Consider the following 23,751-nt stretch of genomic DNA (forward strand, 5'->3'; position numbering starts at 1 on the left):
GGCCACTATTACGTCAGTGATAGTGCTGACCCCAAGTGGAACATAGCAATATGGTAGCAATCTCAGAGATTGCAATGTATAATAGATTTAAGAGTACGGTACAAGTACCATGTAGTTATAAATCTATGATGTAAACAACCCTTCGACCTTTGACTATGGACCTGTTTTGCACCCCTACAAAAAAGTCTTTTTTTGAAAGGGACGAGCTTCTAGGCCAATATACATTCTACTCTATGGTCTAGGCCTTAGTTACCAACGAATACATATGTGCTCAATGCTCAAAACTGACTTGCCTTTTTATGAATATGAATGAATGGACCGATATCATAGACATCAAATCAACTTATCAACGTCAAATGTAGTGATTATATACTCTTTGGTCAAATGAAGAGTTGGTAGCATACACTGTATCATAGTGATCTGTGCCATGGGGGTGAAACTTCCGCACAGTTCGCATACGTAAAATATTTTGTATGAAGTGCTGTCTTCCAGCGCACACGGTACAAAAACTTAAGCGAAGTTTTCTCAGGCACAATATAGATGGCACGCATGAAGCACATTATTTGAGTTTTAAAATATGACAGTTTAGCTGTCTTTGAATTTTTTCTGTTGTTACTATAGTGATGTTTATGTTATGTCAATAAAAAGTCAGCACACAATCGGGATCAGAGTTTAATTTAAAACATGGTGACAGTGATGAACGAAAAATATTAAAATAAGATGTAATCGGTACAAATAAGTGTTTATAATGGGTATTACTTGTGGATTTGGTGTGCATAGTGAATAATTAACCATGGAACATGCTCGACCACCATCGGAATTATGCTCAGAAGGCGGCCCGGTGTGTCGCGAAACGGCGTGGCGAAAATGTCGCCAGCAATTTTACGAATTCTTAAAGGTGATCAGTGGTTATTTATAATCATAAACGTCAATATTCATAGTTGGTGCACTAATGTTATCAGGCTGCTGAAGTGCATTAAGATATTTTCATAATCACAAAAGAAAAAATAAATCGTTGAATAATAAGAATCTTCTTTTCTTTCTTTGATTAAAAATCCTTGAATATTTAAAGGATTATTGCAATTTGTTTTCCTTACTTCTATATATTTATAAAATTTGGCTATTTTAAATATTTGGATACATTAGTATTATATAGTGAAATAGGTGATTTTGTAAATATTATGTTTATGTTAAATTTTTTTCATTAATAATTCTTATATAAGAATTAAGGAAAACAAACAGCAATAGTCATACAACTAAAATATAGATTGTACTCGTAGAGAGAACGCCATCTATGGGTAGCCAATAAATCTAATTAGAATGCGCCATCTAGTGATCAAGGTACATAACTTTTCTTAACCGAAATGAGAGTTGCGTATCTATCTCAATATATAATGTATCATCTATGATCTGTGCACTGTATACTGGTAGAATCCGTAGCTTCATTTGTCGTCTTTGGATCACACACACAAACAAAGTGACGATTCTACATAGTCTTGTAGAATCGTCAAATTGTCAATATCCGACAATAAATTAATATTTAATTCAATGGTATATTTTTTACATTAATAATATGTATTGGGCAGTTATAGAGAACAACGACAATTAGAATAATTCAGGGATATTTTTAGGTTTTCATACATATTTGGCAAAGTTTCTACTAACAAAATTTTTAGGTTAAGTACTTTTTGATAATTTCAAATAATTATTATACTATTTTATTATGAAATTGTAATAGGTAAGCATCATGTGTGGTATTCTTTGTGAGATTCGACATTCCAGTCATACAATAATAAAGGTTAGTAAAGGTTTTTAATTTAAATTGGGTTGATTTGGTATTTTGAGTTGGATTAAATAACCAAATGAAAAACGTTTTGTGGAACTGGATTATATTCAGTATATAACTAGCACTTAGCTGTAAAAAACCTTTAACTTTTAATATAGACTATCATGAAAAATTGCCCCACAAATTAATGATCCTATAGATGCTGAATGTTAAAACTTCTAGAAATCCTTTTATAAAGCTTGTTAAATTTATTATTTTCAGCTGGATGTTGTGTTATCTTGAGTATTTTTAGATTTCAAATAAAAATAAAAAATTCTTTATTTTCAGGATGAACAGATTTTGCAACGAATAAAAAATAGAGGGCCTGATTGTTTTAATGAAACCCAACTTTTAATAGATGAAGCAACAAGTATTTATTTCTGTGGTTCTGTCTTATGGATGCAGGGTCTTAAACCTACTCCACAACCTGTAGATAATGAGCGAGGGACTATGCTGTACAATGGTGACATGTTTGACAGAACTTGGAGTAGCAACTTGAGTGATACAGAATTTATAATGGAAAAACTTAGTAATGTATGTTTTTAAATTTATCTCAAGACTTTCTAATTTTAATAGATCACTGCTAATTTACATAAGAAAAAATGTGTACTTATACATTTCTTATTATTACAGAGTAAATCAACAGAACAAATAGTATCAGAAATAAAGAAGTTAAAGGGTCCATTTAGTATAGTTTACTATGATAAAGCTTCACATCACTTGATTTTCTCAAGGGACAGAATTGGAAGAAACTCCTTACTTTTTCATAATTCTGGCAGTTCTTTTGTTATAAGTAATGTTTTAGGTAAGAATTTATTTGTAAAATTTATTGGCTTTTTTATACTCTGCAATAATATTTATGTGTTCCACAATTTTTGCCTTTAGTGATGATGCAGTGTGCTATAGTAATGGTATAGTGCTACTCGGAAAGAGAGTTTGTAGTATCCACATTTTTGATTTATGACATGATTCAACATGGTATTACAAATTCCGGTATTATCTTGATATGGTATCTAGATAAACCTTATTCATCACCACTATATATGCATCACCAATTTTATGAAAATATTTTATGTTAAAGGGATAATGTCAATAACTTTTGCAGGCAGAAAATATCCTTGCATTGAAGTGCCAGCTACATGTATTTACAGTCTCAACATCATTGCAAACAAAATCAATTTATATCCTTGGGACAACAGTACAGAAATTTACAATACATATTCTGTGGAAGATTGGTTGCAAAATGTTCAAGACCAGCAAAACTTACCCGACAATGAATTTGTTATAAAATTTGATACACTAGATCTAAATGATGAGGTAAAGGATAAAATTGATTACTTTTTCATAATTAAATTAATGACATGTTTATGAATTACAGTTGTAGCTTATGTATTTAATAATTTATCTCATAATTTAAGCTACTCTATATTAGAACTAGGTAACAAAAAGAAATTAAAAAAGAAATAAACATGGAACATATGTAATATAAAAATTAAATTTAAGTGTCTGTGTTTTCAAAATTACTTTGTTTTCTCTTGTGTGTACATAAACAGTTTTTTACTATAATTGTCTGTCTTTCCGTGCTAATCTTTGGAATAGCAGAACCAATTTAAACAGGACTTCACTGTTAGTAGAGACAGAAGTTATTGAGGAACAATAAGCTACTTTTTATTTCGGAAAAATCAATGGTTTTCGCGGGATACGTCAAAAACTGCATTTCATGCTGGCATCCACTAGTATCTACTATCTTTAAACAAGCAATTCTTGTAAATAAAATTGAACTTTGAAAAGGCTCCAAGAATTGTTATTATTTAGTAGGGCGATAAATTTATCTATCTAGTAAAATACACATTTTTAGAAAATTACCAAAGAAAAACTCTCATTCATGTACTTTAAGTAATCTAAGCATGTCATAAATAAAATAAATATTTTATTCTTTTACTTTACAGGAAAACCTTATTGAAGAAATAGAAAATATTTCTAAGAACAGCAATAACAAACTTTTAATTATGAAAAATCTCTTAGCAAATACTGTCATACTAAACACAGTGGCAAAAATAACAGAGTTATTAGAAAAAAGTGTAAGAGTTAGACTGGAGACACAACCAAACAAATGTAAAAATTGTATTAAAAAAGAAAACATAATATGCTGTCATTGTACTACAGGAATATTATTTTCTGGTGGATTAGATTGCACAATTCTTGCAATTCTAGCAGATAAATATGTGCCTAAAAACCAGCCTATAGATCTTATTAATGTTGCATTTAAAATCAAAGATAACTCCTCTTATGATGTCCCAGATAGAATTACAGGAAGACAATCATTTGAAGAGCTCAAACTTTTATGTAAATCTAGGTAATGTTAACTGTAATTTACAGCAAATCAAAGTAAGCTTATGACCTTACTTCAATGTTATTTAATTTATTTAAGGCAGTGGGTTTTCCGTGAAGTCAATATACCCAGAGACAAATTAGAGCATTACCAGTCATTGGTCATTGGAGATTTGGTTTATCCTAGACATACAATATTGGATGAAAGTCTTGGCTCAGCTTTATGGTTTGCAGCTGGTGGAGGATTTGTGGACTCAGATGTGTCGCCGTGTAGGGTAATTTTTATAAATACCTTTATAATTATGTAGTTATTTTTGAAGCAAAACTTCTTTACGCACGCTTCACTTGGGGAGTAAGCTGGTGAATACGTTACAAAAAGTATAATTGGGCGAGGCGAACAGACGTTAAAAAGGAGAGCTAAAGAAGTTTTACTTCATTTTACACTCGTTTTTTTTTTCAATGAACTTTTCTTTTAAATTTTAGAGAGTTTATATATTTTCATATTTATGTGATCTTATTTTAAAATAATAGAAGTAAGAAATAAAAAATAATATGTTTTTAGATTTTACTCCTTGGTTCAGGGGCAGATGAACTATTTGGTGGTTACACGAGACATAGAAATGCTTTTAAGCGTAACAGCTGGATAGGCTTATCAAAAGAACTGATGTTGGACTGGAAGCGAATATCATTTAGAAATCTTGCCAGAGATAATAGAGTTATTTGTGATCATAGCAGACAACCAAGAATGCCATATTTAGATGAGGACCTTGTTAATTATGTTATAAAACTTAAACCCTGGTTAAAGTAAGATATACCGAGCTTTTCTTTTTACTTTTGCAATGTTTAAAAAGCAACAATTTAATTGAGATGAATTGTTAATCTTTTCAGATGCTTTCCAAGCACTCATTTAGAAAATGGAATTGGTGACAAACTGATATTAAGACTTGTGGCTCTTTATAATGGATTGAATCAGGTTGTATTTCTACCGAAGAGGGCTTTACAATTTGGATCAAGAATTGCCAATAATAAGCAAAAAGGCAGTGACGTGTCTTCAACTTTTATATGAGCAGTGTTATTATTGTATTTAAAGATTGTAAATAAATTTATAAATTATTTCATTAATAAATTAGTAACTAAACCAATTTTTACCTTAAAAATCCTAAATCCCGTTTGGATTTTAAACAACGTCCAGAGGATACCACAGATTAATGAAATAGTATCATGGAGGATACAATCACCGTGTGTGTGTAATAACACATAACAAACCATAGATTATAGTTAAGGACCGAAGGACGTTACATCCCTAATTTCTAATGGTATTCTCTGTCTGTGTAACTAAGAGATTGACGTATCCTGTCAGTTGACAGTCACAGACCATTGACAGTGACGTTAATGTCAGTTACTTGTCATCTTGTTCTATACTATAGATTTCAAGGAAAGGAAAACCAGAGAAAAAGTTAATTTTACAAAACGAAAATGGCTGCGACTGCGAGCCGTCGCAAACAAGATGATAAAAATTTAGAAATCTTACGAGAACTTATATCCTTAAACGGCAATAAATATTGTTTGGACTGTAATCAGAGAGGGCCTACATACGTCAATACTACAATTGGTTCCTTTGTGTGCTCAAAATGTTCGGGAATGCTGTAAGTATTATTTCTGCGTTATTTATTAGCTAATGATATCAACAAACAATGCTACGATGACTAACGTTTCAGGCGCGGACTCACACCTCCTCATCGTGTAAAATCTATCTCAATGGCTACTTTTACACCGGAAGAGATAGAATTCATTAAAGTAAGAGGAAATGATTATTGCCGCCGCGTGTGGTTAGGCCTTTACGAGGGTGAAAGTGTAAACTTCACCGACGAGCAAAGCGTAAAAGACTTTATGTCAGATAAGTATGAAAAGAAGAGGTATTACTTGGACTCACCGCTCAATAGTGTACCTGTCGCAAATGGAAACGGAAATTCGTCTATAAAAAATAAAACTAATAAAGGCAAGTTGTCTAGCAATGCTGGAGCAGCCACTCCTTTAATATCCATTGCACCTCAGACTACAAAGATGTCCAATAATAACAATAATGTGGTAAATGTTGCTAAAATAGTGAACAGTACACCTGCCAGTGAACCAATGCACAAATTGCCCAGGCCAGTCAATAATTATTCGCAGCCATTGGTAAACAAGATGCCAGCGGCTCCAGCTGCAGTCCAGAACCCAGTCCCTGTACCTGAGTAAGTTAAAAAAAGTTTGTTATTAAAGTTTCATCTGCTGTACAGTGCTATAGGGGCATCTATAGGAAACACATTTCCACTATGAAATGGAAAACTCTTTCCATGTTTAGCTTAACTTGCAATAGTAAATTTAATGTAGATTTTATATGTATATTTAGTGAACTTCTAGCATACAAGCAGTGGTGTGCAGTAGGTTTTTTAAATAGGGTAGGCACTAGACATATACTGGAAATCGAAAAATTTAATCTTGTATATGGGCTTGTTACACATAATTTGGGCTCAGTGCATTTTTGCATGTATAAAGTGCACACAACTGTATACAAGGGGATTGAGTTATTCATTTGTCGAAACTTTTACCTTGTCTCTATTTCATTTGTAATCCTACCTCTTGTACTAGGCAGGTTTACATTTCCTGTCATAGCATAAATGGTTCAGTAAACTTACAATTTTCATTGATGATTTGTGTAAATTGATGTCACATTTCCATACAGTTTTTATTGATGATTTGTGTAAATTGATGTCATGTTTTCTTACAGTTTTCCTGTTGATTTCTCTACTGCAAACATTTACAACAGTGCACAGTACAACAACAGTATGAACAACAATATAACAACACAACAATCTTTAAACAACACTCCTGTTTTCAATGCATTCACTTCATCTCAATCTTCATCAAGTAAGAATTTTGACTACTAATCCTATATCTTCAGTAGTTACATTAAAAAAAACTTAGTAATAATAGTTTCAAAATTCAATTTATCAATTCTAATGCATTTTTTGATGCAAAATATATTTTTTTCTTTAAGTAATCTGTTTCGTGGATTTTCTTAATCCTTAAAATATATTGTTTTATGTTTAACTGATAAATTTAGGCTGTGCACTAATTTGTAACATGTGCAGAATTTGTTTTACAATTGAAAGTACTAGAATTTTTGTTTCCAAGCTCTATTATATTATATTTTATCAAAATTAGTTTAGCAATTTGAAACTACAGTATTAGTATGTACAAGTTCAATAAAATTATTTTCTCTTTTCTTTCAGATGATCGCTATGCTGCTTTAGCAGATTTGGATATGGCTTTAAGACAGCAAAATATGCAGAATATGGGTATGTTTATGTAATTATTTTTTATCTACTTAGAACAGGTAAACTTTGTATTGTGTCTTTGACCCCAAGGGTGTAATATCATATAACCTCTTTAGTACACAAATAAATGAGGCTTGCATTTTTTAGATTAGGTTTTATCTAGAGACAATCATGTTCCAAAGAGATTGTGTAATAATAACAGAAAAGACGTTACTGCTGAGGCTTTAGATAGATAATTTTAAGATTTAATTATTTTCAGATGAAAGTAACAACATGAATAGAAATCCATTTCAAAGTTCTGCAGCCAGTGATATATTTGCCAATAAAAACCCATTCTTCAATGGAGGTTGGAATGCAGCAGCATCAGCCATGCCTGTCAACCCTTTTATGGTAAGAAATTGTTATGATTTAATATCCTCATAAAACATTTCATATTTATTGTACCTTCTCTAATTTTAATATTATTTATTTCATATTTTTTTTTGTAAAGAGTTTTTTATGCCAGTATTTTTTTGTCTTTTGGGTTGTTAGGTGGTTATTACTAACAAACATTTGTCAAAATTTATTATGATAATATACCTACTATAGGTTGGACACAATTTTTAACTCCTCCAATATTTCTGGGGGAAATTTGGGACAGAGATAGAGTCTGACACAAACAAAGGCTTTTTATGGTTCACATATTCTCATGTGAATGAGGTCATATCCTCCTGGGCTATCACTGTTCTGAAATTAATATACTAATAAATAATTTGTGTATATATTCACTAGCTGATGCCCGCGACTTTGTCCACGAGGAAATAAATTTAAACTTTTAACCTCTACTTCACCACTTTAGGGGTTAACGTGAATAGCATTATATTTCATATTTTTTTATGATTTATGAACTAATTTTTAAAACTGTAACTCTAAAAATGAAGGGCTTTCCATACAAACTTTGAAACCCTATTTCACCCCCTTCTATTTTTATTTTAGGGTCAAATGTTTTGCTCCAAGTTCTCATTTACCATCATACCAAAATTCATCTTGATTGGTTCAGCTGTTTAGCCGTGAAAAGGTAACAGACAGACAGACAGACTTACTTTCACATTTATAAATTTATAATATTAGTATAGATAAAGATCATCATTGCTAATTAATAATTATTATACTTAATATTACATAACCCATTCTATGTAAATTGTAATAGGTATATTCCTTTAATAGAACTTGTATTTGTGACATTTAAAATTAAACTTACTAGTTGTGGTAAATTTATATTTCATTAGTGTGTCACTTTGATAAGTAACAGGAAACTGTAGGGGCAACAAGATATTGCGAATTTGTTTTCCTAATAGTATTCCTTATCAGTCAGTTTACAAAACACTTTATATTTATTGGAAGCTGGTGAGTCATTATTAAAATGTGATATGCCTAATTGCGTAACTATATCTACATCTGTAGGCCTTGGCACGTGTCAACAACACAGTCAGAACAGAAGTCGGCGTCAACCAATAGCGGCAGATTGGAACGTTTTGTCCTCTTTTTTATCCCACTACTATAAAAGAGAGAGAGCTTTAATTTCGATTGCGCCGCTATTGGTCGACATCAACAATGTTAAATACTGTTAGATGTGTTACTAGTTCATGAAAAATGAGGCGCTCAAATGAGGAAATTTTCATATCTCAATGTTATTTGTGGTCAGCAACAAAAGTTATTTAAACAAATAATACCCAATTATCATCTACAATGTCGAGTTGTGTGTTTAGGAAGTGTAAAAACTATATATACATTATACATAAATAATGGAATTAAAGACAGGATAGCTCAGTTTTGTAGCCTATTATTCGGATCACGTTTTGCGGTGATTTTGTAGGGACGTAACGGGTCTATAGTATTGGTCGACATATCTTCAAGGAGACAAAGACAAATGTTGGCCCATCACAAGGAGAGAAAAGCGATATTTTCTATTGTGTCGCTATTGGTCCACATTTGTCTGTTTCTCGTCTTGAGATACGACATCGTGGATCTTGGGCCCTACTCACTGTGTTTCATAAAATAATTGTTTTTCAGCCTACAAACAATGGAGCATTTGTGAATTCAAAAAATCCTTTCCTCTGATAGTCAGCGTCAACCATCGGAACAAGCTACGAACAAAGAGAAACTAATGCAAATAACTTAAGTCAATTGTGTTAGGTAGGACACATGGAAGGGTCTGTATTCTAACAAATACGAGTAAGTAACATTTTTACTATTGGAACAAATGAGAATTATACAAACGAGAATTATATATTTTTTTCTGTTTTCATCTTTTTCATGATGGTATAAAAAAAACTTCAAACTAATTCTAAACTGGATTAAAAAGTTTCCTACATTTTTAAACTACTAGATTAAAATTAATTAATTCAATATAAATAATGCAGATTTTAATGCATTATTACAGATTTTTTTTTAATATCTTTTTTTTAATATACAGACAAACATGATTATTTAGTGACTGTAATTGTTAGACTACGGAACCCAAAAAGCACAAACAATGCTACAAATATTATATTGTTTTAATTATAATGTAACAGAATAACTCAACTAAGTATTTACACATTTGCCATAGTGTTTAGTCTATTGTGCTTATTACGGTTGTTAACTTAAGTGCCTCAATCTGCCTTAATGTTTGATGAAATAATAATATATTCTTGTAATACATGCTGTTGTTATATTTACACAACTGTAGTTGAAAGAATGTTAATTCAGTGATTGATATAAGAGAATTAATTGTGAAATTATAAAATATTAAATTATATTCTGGTCCTAGCTTTATGAATTATTATTATTAAATGTATTGTATAAAATTGAATTTAAACATTTATTTTGAAATTTACATGACAATATTTTGTGGTAATTTTTTTTTTGCATGAAAATGTAATTGGTGGCCTTAAATTATTCTAAAGAGGAGTTATTTAGTGAGTAGCCTGCTTTAATGTCATTGTTCATCCTGAATACGTAATCTGAGATTGCAACAGAATTTAATAACAATTTTATGATATTATCCATTCAAATTATGATGATATTGGTGATGGTTTGGTATTTTCTGTTAAAGTTCGCTATCAAGAATTGTTATTGTATTCCAATGAAATACCAGAGTCATTTGCGTCAGTAAGTTAAGGGTACAAAGTATTTTCTAATCATGACATTAGTCAAGCACGAAAGACAATCAAGTTCATAGTATTGTTATGAACTAATAGCCTGATGGCCAGAACTTGTCCTAAAGCAACTCTTACATCAACTAGGAAATTATGGTATTTGGACTGTGGTGGCTTTGGGAGTTGGCAGTTTTCAAAGGTCCAGACCAAATAGTTCAAGTATAAAAGATATTTTTTTTTACTTACTATGAGGTATATTATGGAAAATATTGTCCAAAATCGCCTGTCACTTAATTTTATAGCAACCCTTTAAAATGTGATTTTTATAAGTGTTTTAAGAAGGGTTGCCAGAAAGCTGTGTTACAAGTTCATACATTGCAAGAGCTATCAATAAATAAGAGAGTATTTGATGACTTGAGCTCCGTTGTTTGTTAGGCAGCGTGAACATCGTCACGCTGCCAGTCGCGTTAGTTATTCTGTTCTGTTTTGTGTTGTTATTATCATAAATTGTTTAGTCCCGGTATAGATATGTTGGACAGGGTAGTTGAGTGTTTATGCATTCTAAAGGGATCCTTAATGCCTGCTGCCAATGTCACAAGTACTGGGACCTGCTCGATGTGTTTCCTTTACAACAAAATAATGGTACAATCACTATCGCTGCTACCCTTCACGTCACAGGTTGGCGACAGGGGCCATGATTTCTCATATGATGCCCAGTAAATATAAAAATGACACTTGGATGGATAAGAGGGTCAGGACTTTTGACAATTACTATCTTTAATTTTTAATGTTGCCTACTTAGTAGGTTCAATGTTAGCTATAGTAGTAGGAGCATGGGTTGTAGATAAATCAGGACGGTTTGGCCATCAAGTCTCTCGATCTATTATGTACCTATGTTATTAAGTACCTATTATCAGAAGAATAGGAGAGGCTAAGTATTATTTACACACTTTATTACATTTATTTGTTTACGTTTTGAATTGTTTTATAATTGACATTTTGATATTTCCATTTTATTCCTTTGAGTCAAATTGTTACTAAGGTTCAGTAATTATTGTTGTATGATAATTCAATGTGAAATTGGTTTCTTTAGTAACTCTAAATCAAGCTCTCAAATTTCGTGCTTTATCTGTGATTTTACTCGTAGTTTTAAGCAATGGTTAAATATGCAATAGGCCAAGTTATCCAACGGGATGATTTGACTCAATATGGTATTGTGTGGATAGCGATGCCATATTGCATATATGCCCATGCCTTTAATATCTTCACGCATATTAACTGAACAACTTTTTACTTTTAAATCAATGCACTTTGACTATTTATTTAAATCTAATCTAATTATTATTAATTAATTTTACTTTTTGAGCACTGAGATCTGTTAATTTGTATAAAGATGTAAGAATTAAATCTAATATTTTTTTATTTACATATATTTTTCATTTCCTTTTTATCCCAAACATGATAATTGCCTGATACTTCAGAGATTCTGGTAAAGATTTGGTTATTTGACAATAGTAACATATATTATACTAGCGCACGCCCGTGACTTCGTCCACGTGGAATTCAGTTTTTCACAAATCCCGCGGGAACCATGGGTTCTTCCGGGATGAAAAGTGGTCTATGTGTTAATCCGGAGTAAAATCCATTTCCATTCGAAATTCCAGCCTTATAGCTTCAGTAGCCATAGCGCAGAGAAACAAACACACGCACACACAAACTTTCGCCTTTATAATATTAGTGTGAAGTGTGATTGTGGAACTTGTAAGCAAGCAACTACATATTTTTTTGCGTTCACAAGCACTTCTGGCACAATATCTACATCTGCCTTTTTTAGTACACTCTTAAAGTCAGCAATATGAGTCATGAAGGCATAGCTGAAATTCATTAATAAATTATTCTTATAATAAATTGACAAGACTTTTTCAACAGCAACAAACGAAAGTAGTGTGGATTTTCATCCTCCTCCTAACAAGTTAGCCCGCTTCCATCTTAGACTGCATCATCACTTCCATCAGGTGAGATTATAGTCAAGGGCTAACTTGTAAAGAATAAAAAAAAAACCATACCCATTGTAGGTAAAGGTAGGCAAAGAGTTTCACTAAAAAGGTTGGTGATAAATAAAAAAAAAGACAATCATAGTTCCTTATGTTTAATTTTCTTAAATTACAATCGACATATTGGTATGCAGGATAATCATTAAATTGTATGGTTGGTTAAATTTTGTATTTACTATTGTGCCGCGTAAACTTTGGTGTGGAGAAGCTATCGGGTGTCACATTGGGACTGGGTAAGGGGAATGGAGTCTTGGGCGTATCTTGAGTGAGAGAAGATGTAGATGCGTTTTTAATGGCTTCTGGCAGATCTTCAGTCTTGAAATTTGATTGAGATGAGTTAGATGCTGCAAGTCTTTTCTCGGATATTGTTTTGAGTATATTCTTTCCAGCTTCTTTTGTCTAAATAAGCAAAAAGAAAATAGCTTGAACAGAATACTTTTTTATGATATAAGCATTAATTAAATGATCCTGGTTAGGTTGCGGACCTCCGGATACGGGAAATGTCGCCCACTGCTATTGGAGATAAGTTCTCGAGTTACAAGGCGCACCAGGATTACAGAATAGCCTTGTAACTCGAGAATTGCTATAAATACCTAGCGGTTCTCTTAACTTTCGTGGTATACAACCACTATCTTAGCTGTTTATAAGCATTATATCCACATTTCGTGAGTTTTCTATTGCAAAAAAAAACGAGTGTGCAGTAGACCTCACGGCTGTAGTAAAACTTGAAAATAAGAAGATATTCCGACGAATTGAGAACCTTCTTTTATTGAAGTCGATTAACAATAAAAAAACAGCACCATCTTAGGCATAACTGTATCGCAATAGATTCTCGAAATGTACAAAAAGGGATTGTTTCAAAGTTCTCTAAGAACGCCATCTATCGGTAGTTTAAAATAACAAACACTCTTTCACTAAGCCTGTAGATGGCAACACGCATCGCCCGACGACGTGCGTAAAGAAGTTATGCTTCTAAAAAGCCGGCCGGCAGCTCCTTGCTGCCCGCGTTGGCTGGCTCCTGACACTTACACTCTCGTGCTCCAGGCACTTGTAGGCGTAGTGCGCCGCGTGGTCGACGAGCGAGAAGCGCAGGTAGTACTGCGCGAGGTAGCGCTGCGCGGCCGGCAGCTCCTTGCTGCCCGCGTTGGCTGGCTCCTGACACTTACACTCTCGTGCTCCAGGCACTTGTAGGCGTAGTGCGCCGCGTGGTCGACGAGCGAGAAGCGCAGGTAGTACTGCGCGAGGTAGCGCTGCGCGGCCGGCAGCTCCTTGCTGCCCGCGTTGGCTGGCTCCTGACACTTACACTCTCGTGCTCCAGGCACTTGTAGGCGTAGTGCGCCGCGTGGTCGACGAGCGAGAAGCGCAGGTAGTACTGCGCGAGGTAGCGCTGCGCGGCCGGCAGCTCCTTGCTGCCCGCGTTGGCTGGCTCCTGACACTTACACTCTCGTGCTCCAGGCACTTGTAGGCGTAGTGCGCCGCGTGGTCGACGAGCGAGAAGCGCAGGTAGTACTGCGCGAGGTAGCGCTGCGCGGCCGGCAGCTCCTTGCTGCCCGCGTTGGCTGGCTCCTGACACTTACACTCTCGTGCTCCAGGCACTTGTAGGCGTAGTGCGCCGCGTGGTCGACGAGCGAGAAGCGCAGGTAGTACTGCGCGAGGTAGCGCTGCGCGGCCGGCAGCTCCTTGCTGCCCGCGTTGGCTGGCTCCTGACACTTACACTCTCGTGCTCCAGGCACTTGTAGGCGTAGTGCGCCGCGTGGTCGACGAGCGAGAAGCGCAGGTAGTACTGCGCGAGGTAGCGCTGCGCGGCCGGCAGCTCCTTGCTGCCCGCGTTGGCTGGCTCCTGGCAGGCGGCCGTGTACGCCGCCGCTGCACTGTTCGGCATGTTCAATTTCTCGTATAACCTGGAAGTATTTAAAAAAATTATAAAATTTTATTTTTTGATAATGAGATTATGATTGAAGCAAGTTGAAATAACATTTACAAATTCGTCTATGCTCTTATACGTATATCAATATAAATAAAATTGAAGTGTCACACAACACTAAAACATACTTTTCATAAATTTTTGTCTGTCTGTTTGTCGAACATTAATCTCTGGAATGACTAAACCGATTTTAAAAGGTCTTTCACTGAAAAATAAAGGAAGTTATGGACCAACATAGGATACTTTTCCCGATAAAATAGATGATTCCCGCGGGGTTTGTAAAAAACAGAACACGCGTAAGTCGCTATGTTCATAAAATTGGTTAAATAATAAAGATATTTTTTTATAAATTGAAAAAAAAATTACACAAAAATGTTAGATATCACTCAATCGTAGCATTCATAAAAACACTTCATTGTTTACATTATAGACCTTGAATTAAATTTGCGAGTTCATATATACTTTACAAAATAAATCTTAAAATAAAAATGTCACTTACTTAGCTAATTTAAACAATGCCATGCCTTCGATATCTCCTGTACTGTGGGCCTTGTAATAGCATTTAAGTGCATTGGGGATTTTCTCCATCTTCTCGTATGCCTCTCCTAAGGAAACGAGCATTCTAGAATCATCCGGTTTAAGTTGAGCTGCTCTTGAGTAGTAGTAAATGCAGTAACCATTGAGGCCTAGGATTTCATATGCCTGGCCAAGACCATTCCAAGCTCTGTAATCATTTCTGTTGACATCTGAAATAATGAATGTTTAAGCAGACTCAGAAGTGATTACAAAAATAAGAAAACTAACGTCAAACAAAGGTTATGATTCACAACATTTGTCAGGACAACTTAATTAACAAATCAAACTGTAACCAAAATAAGACCCTAGAATGGTAGAGAATGACCTTGAGTGAAGTCACGCACTTGTGAACATTGTGTGTAGGGTTAAAGGAACCTTTGACTGTTAAAAAATACTCCCCTTTTCCATTCAAGTTTAAAGAAAATCTCATTAAAATTAATTCAGCTGCTCCAGAGATTAACCCAGACAAACAGACAGACAAAAATTTTTAAAAAAGCTCAATTTGTGTATTAGTACCCTGTAAATAACTATAAGCACAAGAAAACACAGTTATTTTTAAATTACAGAGATTAATTTCAGTTCTATTTATATGTATTGGTTATTTATTTACCTATAGCTTGTCTGTAACACTGTATTGCAGCATTAGAGTTCTGTAGTTCTATGAACTCATGTCCCATGAGTATCCACGCTGATAAGTACTGTGGGTCCATTGATAGAGCTCTTTGGAAATATAAAACTGCTTTCTGATGCTCACTTCTCAAACTGTAATAGTTACCTATAAAATTACATAGTGGTGTTAGTAGTGCCTTTAAATTAACACTAGCGGGCGCGACTTCATCTGCATGAAACTTGATGTAACCTTACAACCACCCCTACCCTACCCCTTCATTTTATTTTAATTTTTCTGTCATAGAACCCTTCGGACAATAACAAACACATGAAATACAAAAATAGTGGAATTGGTCCAGCCATTCACGCGTGATAGCGTGATTCATTTTTATATTTATAGATTACCGGACCCGGTCAAGCTTCACATTGACTTATGTGCACTTCTTCCCTATCTTTACTCTACACTACTCTACCCCTACCGTATCCTTGACTCTTAAACGTTTGTATGGGAAATAGAAAAGGGGTTGTTTTTATGATTTTCCTGGCAATTGTTCTATTTTTTCTCACCGTTTAAACCTTCCCTATACTTCCACGAACATTTCAATATCAAGATAAGATAAATCAGTTCAGCGATTGTCGAGTTTTAGCGAGACTATGGAACAGAGGAATTCATTTTTATATATTACTATTTAGTTTTAATATTGTTTACAATTTTAGAGTGACATGAAACTTAATTTAAAAATCTCATGTCAGTGGTTGTGGAGTATCATACTCTTCTAAAACAATCTTCTTCTTACTGTAAACAATTTATGTGGCAGAATGTTTGCTAGGTACTATAATATTATGGTTTTATGTTTTTGTACTATATTTACCTATAACACAACATGTTTCAACTCTGTATTTGTCAATAGAAACAGCTTTTTGTGCTAAATTGGCCAGCTCCATCCTTTTGTCTTTCAGGTACAACAAATGTGAGTACACATCCCAATTGTCCAAGCGGTACGGATCATTTTGGTACAGATCTCTGAACAATGCTAGAGATGAATCAACATCTGCAAAAATAAAAATCAATATAATTTTAGGTTGTTTTATACCATATGATTGAAAGTGTAATATCATTATAGCTAGCTATAAAAAAGCTGTGCCTAACAGATTAATATATATTGGCGCAGAACAACATGTAAAGAACTATGTTATCGCTGAACAATTCCGAATGGCGTAAACACGTGACTTACTGCAAGCTCCCCACTACAATCTCAATATAAAGGCAGGGGCATTCGTAGTCGAGCTGTCGTACAGCTCGGACCTCTCTGGATGTCATTACGCTGCTAGATAAATATACAGAGTTTACCAAGCACTAGTGAAGTTTTCTTTGCAAGAATCTAATACTAGTATGAGCAATGGTCCAGAATCTGACAGTTGTGATGTCACCATGGCTGGCATTACGCTTTTTAAGAACACCTGTTAACAACATATGTTTTATAGCTTTTCTCAGTTGATGGGTTATGCAATATGGCATATCTGAGATTAGCACATTCTAACCAAATAAACAATAAACAACTCTTCAGCTTTTATAATATTAGTATAGATTACTATCATCATACCTCTCCTGTCATGGTGTGCAATAGCCATCTGAGCTGTTATATAAGTGCTTTTCTCAAAGCCCGCAGCAGTCAGAACCATGTACGCTTCAAGAGCTTGCTCAGAAAGTTTCAGTTCCACAAATGCATGAGCTGCAAAGAAGTACATCATCCAGTGCTTTGGCAATTGCAGTGAATCTAAGGCCTCATATTCGTTAGCGAGGCCAGCAAGTTCCACCCACGCAGCCCAGAGCGTGGGCACCGCTGCCACTGCTGCTTGGAGAACTGAAACTGCTTGGCTGCGTAAATCTAATTTCTTCAACACCACACCTTCTAAATATAAAAGGTAACCATCTAGAGTGTTAGAGTTAGCCTGAAAATAAAATAGGTAATATATAAAATAGTTGGGACAAATTAAGTACAAAAAGATATTAATAATTTTTATTTTATTAGTTACTAGTGGACAAATTGTGACTTAATTGTTTGTTGCAAATTTAGGGGGAATTTTGAATAATTCCAGTACTGTGTTCTGCTCCAAAACTCAATCTATCTCCATACAAAATTCTGACAATATCAGTTAAGCTGTGAAAAGGTAACAGACAGACTTACTTACGCATTAGTAATATTTGTATGGAAAAATTAATATTAAATAGAAACAAAAAGTATGAGATGATAAGGATCAAACTGGTAAAATAAGTATTTTCGAATTGTTGTATAAACTATAGTCCTGTAATTTTCTTGGTGAACAGGCAAGGGATAGATTTTTAAAATGTTTACCTTGAAAAAAGATAATAAATCTAATAAAACTTGTGTAGATTCCATATTTTCCATTCCAGTATCAGTGGCATTGTCCAATCTCTTCTTTTCGCTCGACATGTATTGTGAATACTTGTGTAGGAACACACACTTTGGACTTGTGCAATTTTCTATGAAATGAGCAGCTCTATCATACTCTTGACAATCGAAATAACTCTTTGCAAGGTTGTACGCTTCTCTTTCTTCCGGTATTATATCGTGTTCAGGTGGTTCAGGCGGCTCTGATTGATCAATTTTATGGTCTTTAAGAGCAAAATTTAACTCCGCCAGCCACTTTGCAGTTTGTATCAAGCCACGATCGTTACATTCACGAATACCATTTAGTATATCAATTCTCACTTGATTTAAGTCAATTTGTATATCACCCTTAGTATTAAGTAAGGGTTGCATATTGTTACTTTAACAATTAAGTAAATTTATTAAAATTATTAGGCTTTAGTCAATATTAATTCAAAACGCAACAATCTCAGAAAAATCACAAAAAAATATTTGAATTTTCGGACAATTGACATTGACATATTTGACATTACAGATTATTAGATACATTTGACATTTGATGCTAAGGCCTAGTTCGGACTACTTTAGTATATTCCTGCAAAAAAATCCTCTGAGGTAGCCCTCAATGCTTCTGCTTCTGAAATCGGTACTTTATTATCTGTATGCACTGTCAACTTTAGGCCTAGAATGGCTAGAAATCCTTAAGTTGTCTTTGTCATGCTGTCTAGTGACATTGACAATGACAATTGACTTTGAAATTGACTTCAGAAACAGGGAAAACGCAAAGGCGCAAAGAGTGTTTTTCTCATTTCTCTCAGGGTTCCCAACTTAGGGGTTTTCCCCCCAGATTTAGGGGGCAAATAAGTGAAATGGGATTTTTTTAGGGGTCTGAAATTTTTAGGGGTATTTTCAGGGATTTTTTGACTCTTTAATATTTTTAAATTGATGATAATTCTAATATTTCTTTCTTGGCCTAGCGACTTATAACGACATATAATACGTTATTCTACAACCACTCTGAGGCAATTGGAGGAAATTTTCATCGAATAAAAAAAATTGGTAAATTTGTTCATTGTCAACATGTATGATTTCAAAAAATCTGAATCTTCAGATAAAGACGTAGTATTTTGTCTGTATTAAATATAGACTTTTAAAACATATGACAGCATATTATTTCTAAATTATTATGAATTTATATTTTTTAGGGGGACAACTCAATAATTAAGGCGATTTTAGGGGTTTTTGACACCAACTTTAGGGATAAATATTTTGGAGAGTTGGTAACACTGATTTCTCTTCTCAATTCTCATAAAATTTCGAAGCAGACTAACATTATTTGGAGAGTTCTCGTACTTGAATCAAGTCGTCTAGTAGTAAATTGTTAGTGCGTTCAATTTATAAAATACAATGGCAGATCAGAACGCAGAACCCGTAACTACAGAAGTTGAGAACAACTACTCCACTCCAGCCAATGATCCCAAAAATATGCAAGAAGTAACGCAATATGTAAGTATTTGGAGAAAAGTATCATTTAATTTAATAGTCACAACGTTATACGTTGCATAGCTAATTTTTTTAATTCTTCGGCGTGGTATCACTTTTCTATTGATAAGCTGAATAAGTTGGTGTTCTTTCGAAATTTGACCTTAGTTGTACTGTGCCCAGTGTCTACATGTGAGTTTTAGTTTGTTTCCTGCATTCTTCCTTATGTATTAGGTTATGTTAGTATCTAATGTTAACCCCTTCTGGATGTGCACTGTTTAGTTGTTTACCAACAAAAGAATTAAAAATGAGGGTAGAAATCGCTAGTCATTTCCCACCTAATAGTAATTATAACTTGTTTTGAAATTAATGAAAATAAATATGATTAGAACAATTAAAACAAAGCTTAGAACAATTAGTTATAGTATATTGTGAAAAACATTTAATAAAAAACAATACATAATTTAAAATAAATAAGTTATAAAATGACATGCAACCTTCATTTCTAATTTGTTTGTTGGTAAACAGTGCACATTGAGTGTGGTTTTAGTTTAATATAAGTTACATTTAAAAACCTTACTCATATATTTTGTATAGGAAGAATAACAATTTGCCCATATAAAACATTTATTATTATAGTATGTGTCAAACTTCTAGTCTGCTCTGAAGTTGTAAATTGCTGAACTGTACTGTAGATATTATAACTTGTATGGAAAATGGGTTTATAGTCTGGCAAGTTTCTTAAAGGCACTCCCATGAAATGTGGGTGACGGGGTGTGAAATCTTGCATTGTGTGTGTGGGGAAGTGAGGTGCATCAGTCTTGGGTTTTCATTCATCGCTACAAGTCCTCCGGCCCGCGTGTACCATCAGGAGTGTTACAAACAAATTTGCCTAGCTATAGTACAGTGTCTTGTGTTCAGAGCAAACTTGATGTCTGGCTCATGTTACATAACTTTAAAATTAATAATAATATGAGTATTTTTTTTTACTTCAATAAAGATATCACTATTTCAAATAAAAACTCACATGAGACACTTTCATAAATATGCTGATTTAATTATGAATTAACACCCAAACATGGATGATATTTTGAATATTTTTGGTTACATCACTATAACTTAATTTTTGTATATCTGTTTTATAGGTTCAATCACTACTGCAGAATATGCAGGATAAGTTCCAGAGTATGTCAGATCAAATAATAAACAGAATAGATGAGATGGGCTCTAGAGTTGACGAGCTTGAAAAAAATGTAACAGACCTAATGACACAAGCAGGTGTTGAAAACGAAAAGTAGGGAAAAGCTATACTAAGGCATCTTATTTAACTAAACATAGTTTTATGTGTCAATGTCTGTGTTATGTATAATATGGGTACATTAATATTAAAAATGTTTAAATGCTTAGTCAACAATGAAGTAATTTTATTTATTGAATTTCTTTTGTGAAGTCTAACTAAACAAGTTTTTTTATTAAAGACATAGCATAATTTTTTTTGAAGCTGTGTTATCTAACATGTACTTTTTTATTATTAGTAGTAGATATAACATTAAAATTTCACTATTTATATTTTGGCTCGAAAATTTTATTATTGAAGCATGCACTAAGCAATAGCCTATATGCTGCTGTTTTTACACTGACAATATCTAGTATTTAATTAAATTAATGTAGGTACCCATATTGTATGTAGCATTGTAGAAATATGGGTATTCAAAAGTCATGGTATAATAATGATTACATTTCATTCATAAAATTGACAAGTCTGTCATTCTGTTGGTACAGCAATAAATGAAATTATTTTGCTTGCTAGTAATAGCATATTTGTGCAGCTTAATTGCATAGTCTAAAAGGATATTGCTGTTGAAGAAATAGCTACATGATGCCTAACAATGTGTTAGATAGATGTATGCCAGAGAACTCTGACATGTCCCTATTGTGTTGCTGGTCTTCCGCATAACATCAGTTTTTAAAAAGAAAATAATTTTACAGTCTTGTCCTTAAGTGTTTATACAGGTGTATGTCTGTATTTATTTCAACTGCAAGTATATTACGGATTATTTAATAATGTGAACCATTTAACAGAATTTTGAATACTCAGATTACTACTGTCAAATTTCTAGGCAATAAAATATCTATAAAAGATATTTTGTAATATCATGCATTTCATAATTAAGTCACTGTTATAATTAGTAGTTTGGTGGATGAAAATCATGTATATTTTCTTTTTTGTAAAGATAAAATCAAATGTTTTTACTTGTACATTGGTAGTGTTGTCATATTGGTTGAAAAAATTGCTTGAATAAATGATGAGTATCTTATAGCTCCACAAAAATTCATTATTCTTTAAGGTTTCTGCATTCTAGGATAGTAGTATGTGGTATGGGCATACTCATATATCTGTTGAAAGTGTTAAAATTCTTCTTAATTTATGTCTTTGTGTAATACATTCAAACATAAAAGTTAAATGACTGACAGATAGGATAAAAAGTTAAGAGTAATCAGTTTTTGATTAATAATTTTATTTAACTCTAAATTATAGTATGCGCCAAACTTAGAGTCTGCTCTGAATATGAGGCATATAGCACAGAATACATACAGTCATTGTACTAAACAGATTCCAGAGGGTATATAATAATATCGGCATGTTAGAATGTCAAAGCAGACTAGAAGTTGGTGCATACTATACCTGCTTTACTGTATTATAAATTATAAAATGTTTACTTGAATAATAACAGCTATATTCATCATCATCATGTCACCAGATGGACGTCCACTGCAGGACATAGGCCTTTTGTAGGTACGATCCAAACATCACGATACTGAGCCGCTAACATCTATAATCTATATTATATTAAATATTTGGTTTATATACCTGATATAGCTCAAGGGTGGACTGAAATCAAAAAGGCTTTCAACAAATAACTGTCCTACTCATGACTTATTTGTAGAAAGATAAAAAAAAACAATTAATTACATAACAAATATTGTTATACTATATTTTCATTCTAAATTGAAAGACTTTTAAACAGTATATTACTTAGAGAAGCCTGAATGTTTCTTGTTTTTAAGTTTCATATACTCTGAAATACATACTTACACCTAATTTATGTTTATAAGTTAGGTCAAAATATTTTTATGACAAACCTTGATTTTTTTTGCACCTTTAGATATGAGAGTTTTCTAGTATGTTTGTCACATTGAAGAGTGTTGGATATGTAACAGTTGCCTTAATATGTCTCATTAACTATTGATAAGTAAGTGTAATTTAATAAATTGTATTTTAGGTACCTACTTTGTATCATTACAGCAAAATCGTTTTTATGTAACATGGATCATTTCATTAATTTTGTTAACAATGTAATATACATATCTAAAGTATACTGTCGTATTATTTCAAACGTTTGAAACTCCGATGATAAAGGTATAAGTAGCTATTTATATTATACTGATACAGACTGGTACAAGCAGGATGTTTGATATTGGAATCAATAAACCGTGTAATTCCGTGCCAGTCTATCGTGCCCCACCTTTTATCTATTAGCCCTCATTCGCACGAGAGTTTTTTTTTAACGGACGGTTTATAAAACGGCGCTTTTTTATCGAGTAGTGTTGCATTTTCAATTTTCGGCGTTGGAAATAGAACATGAATTAAATTAAGAACGTAAATAAAAGCGCTGACGTACCACTTTTTTAACTCTCGTGCGAACGAGGATTTAGCGACCCGCCCCAACTACATGGCATGGGTGCAATGTAATCTCCTGCCTTCGATTCGGAAGGCGTATGTTCAAATCTGTTCCGGGGCATGCACCTCCAACTTTTCAGTTAGGTATGTCCATTTTAAGGAATTAAATATCACATGTCTCAAACGGTGAAGGATAAACATGGTGAGGAAACCTGCATACCTGAGAATTTTCTCAGTTCTCTACGTGTTCGAAGTCTGCCAATCCGCATTGGGCCAGCATGGTGGACTATTAGCTGCCTAACCCCTTTCATTCTGAGTCGGATACTTGTGCTCAACAGTGAGTCGAAAATATGGGTTGCTAATGATGAATGATGATTACCACATTCTACCTAGTAATAAATGAATTTGAATAATACTCGGCATATATTCTGAATTA

General features: G+C 33.5%; 4 protein-coding genes across 6 annotated transcripts; 3 read left to right on the top strand and 1 right to left on the bottom strand.

The window, feature by feature from the left end:
• Positions 1 to 1,530: 1,530 nt before the first annotated feature.
• On the top strand, positions 1,531 to 5,294 carry LOC112052482 (asparagine synthetase domain-containing protein CG17486). Of its 2 annotated transcripts, none has more exons than XM_024091581.2 (8): positions 1,531 to 1,798; positions 2,114 to 2,359; positions 2,459 to 2,630; positions 2,931 to 3,142; positions 3,775 to 4,181; positions 4,257 to 4,431; positions 4,719 to 4,960; positions 5,045 to 5,294. In XM_024091581.2, the coding sequence occupies exons 1-8, from the start codon at positions 1,748 to 1,750 to the stop codon at positions 5,220 to 5,222; spliced, it is 1,683 nt and encodes a 560-aa protein (XP_023947349.2). In that variant the 5' UTR covers positions 1,531 to 1,747; the 3' UTR covers positions 5,223 to 5,294. The 2 variants fall into 2 exon arrangements, with proteins under 2 accessions (XP_023947349.2, XP_052745911.1); XM_052889951.1 differs by having other exon boundaries at positions 1,539 to 1,676.
• Positions 5,295 to 5,563: 269 nt separating this feature from the next.
• LOC112052481 (arf-GAP domain and FG repeat-containing protein 1) lies at positions 5,564 to 12,021 on the top strand. The gene is made up of 6 exons (XM_024091580.2): positions 5,564 to 5,802; positions 5,875 to 6,390; positions 6,927 to 7,066; positions 7,432 to 7,497; positions 7,736 to 7,866; positions 9,529 to 12,021. Exons 1-6 carry the CDS (start codon positions 5,633 to 5,635, stop codon positions 9,574 to 9,576), a joined length of 1,071 nt encoding a protein of 356 aa, XP_023947348.1. The 5' UTR covers positions 5,564 to 5,632; the 3' UTR covers positions 9,577 to 12,021.
• Positions 12,022 to 12,728: 707 nt separating this feature from the next.
• On the bottom strand, positions 12,729 to 18,657 carry LOC112052483 (cell division cycle protein 23 homolog). 2 transcript variants are annotated; one of them, XR_008252195.1, is made up of 7 exons: positions 18,116 to 18,657; positions 17,363 to 17,711; positions 16,631 to 16,810; positions 15,760 to 15,924; positions 15,073 to 15,319; positions 13,679 to 14,550; positions 12,729 to 13,048 (listed from the first exon to the last, which is right to left on the bottom strand). XR_008252195.1 is itself a non-coding variant. In XM_024091583.2 (7 exons), exons 1-7 carry the CDS (start codon positions 18,542 to 18,544, stop codon positions 12,809 to 12,811), a joined length of 1,797 nt encoding a protein of 598 aa, XP_023947351.2. In that variant the 5' UTR covers positions 18,545 to 18,656; the 3' UTR covers positions 12,729 to 12,808. The 2 variants fall into 2 exon arrangements, 1 of the variants encoding a protein (XP_023947351.2); XM_024091583.2 differs by having other exon boundaries at positions 14,364 to 14,550; positions 18,116 to 18,656.
• A 162-nt stretch (positions 18,658 to 18,819) lies between these two features.
• LOC112052473 (heat shock factor-binding protein 1) lies at positions 18,820 to 23,011 on the top strand. The gene is made up of 3 exons (XM_024091568.2): positions 18,820 to 18,958; positions 19,441 to 19,657; positions 20,779 to 23,011. Exons 2-3 carry the CDS (start codon positions 19,559 to 19,561, stop codon positions 20,929 to 20,931), a joined length of 252 nt encoding a protein of 83 aa, XP_023947336.1. The 5' UTR covers positions 18,820 to 18,958; positions 19,441 to 19,558; the 3' UTR covers positions 20,932 to 23,011.
• The last annotated feature ends 740 nt before the right edge of the window (positions 23,012 to 23,751 follow it).

The sequence above is a fragment of the Bicyclus anynana genome, chromosome 3 (genome assembly GCF_947172395.1).
Source record: "Bicyclus anynana chromosome 3, ilBicAnyn1.1, whole genome shotgun sequence".
NCBI lineage: Eukaryota > Metazoa > Arthropoda > Insecta > Lepidoptera > Nymphalidae > Bicyclus > Bicyclus anynana.

Bases quoted from the DNA above. Each gene is read 5' to 3' on its own strand.
- LOC112052482 (XM_024091581.2), top strand. From the start codon at position 1,748: ATGTGTGGTATTCTTTGTGAGATTCGACATTCCAGTCATACAATAATA. The intron at 4,432-4,718 runs GTAATTTTTATA...ATATGTTTTTAG, and splicing joins CAGATGTGTCGCCGTGTAGG to ATTTTACTCCTTGGTTCAGG. The intron at 4,961-5,044 runs GTAAGATATACC...TAATCTTTTCAG, and splicing joins AAACTTAAACCCTGGTTAAA to ATGCTTTCCAAGCACTCATT.
- LOC112052473 (XM_024091568.2), top strand. From the start codon at position 19,559: ATGGCAGATCAGAACGCAGAACCCGTAACTACAGAAGTTGAGAACAAC. The intron at 19,658-20,778 runs GTAAGTATTTGG...TCTGTTTTATAG, and splicing joins TGCAAGAAGTAACGCAATAT to GTTCAATCACTACTGCAGAA.
- LOC112052483 (XM_024091583.2), bottom strand. From the start codon at position 18,544: ATGCAACCCTTACTTAATACTAAGGGTGATATACAAATTGACTTAAAT. The intron at 17,712-18,115 runs GTAAACATTTTA...TTTTATTTTCAG, and splicing joins ATTTATTATCTTTTTTCAAG to GCTAACTCTAACACTCTAGA. The intron at 13,049-14,363 runs GTAAGTGTCAGG...TTGCTTATTTAG, and splicing joins AGTGCCTGGAGCACGAGAGT to ACAAAAGAAGCTGGAAAGAA.
- LOC112052481 (XM_024091580.2), top strand. From the start codon at position 5,633: ATGGCTGCGACTGCGAGCCGTCGCAAACAAGATGATAAAAATTTAGAA. The intron at 6,391-6,926 runs GTAAGTTAAAAA...GTTTTCTTACAG, and splicing joins AACCCAGTCCCTGTACCTGA to TTTTCCTGTTGATTTCTCTA. The intron at 7,067-7,431 runs GTAAGAATTTTG...CTTTTCTTTCAG, and splicing joins TTCATCTCAATCTTCATCAA to ATGATCGCTATGCTGCTTTA.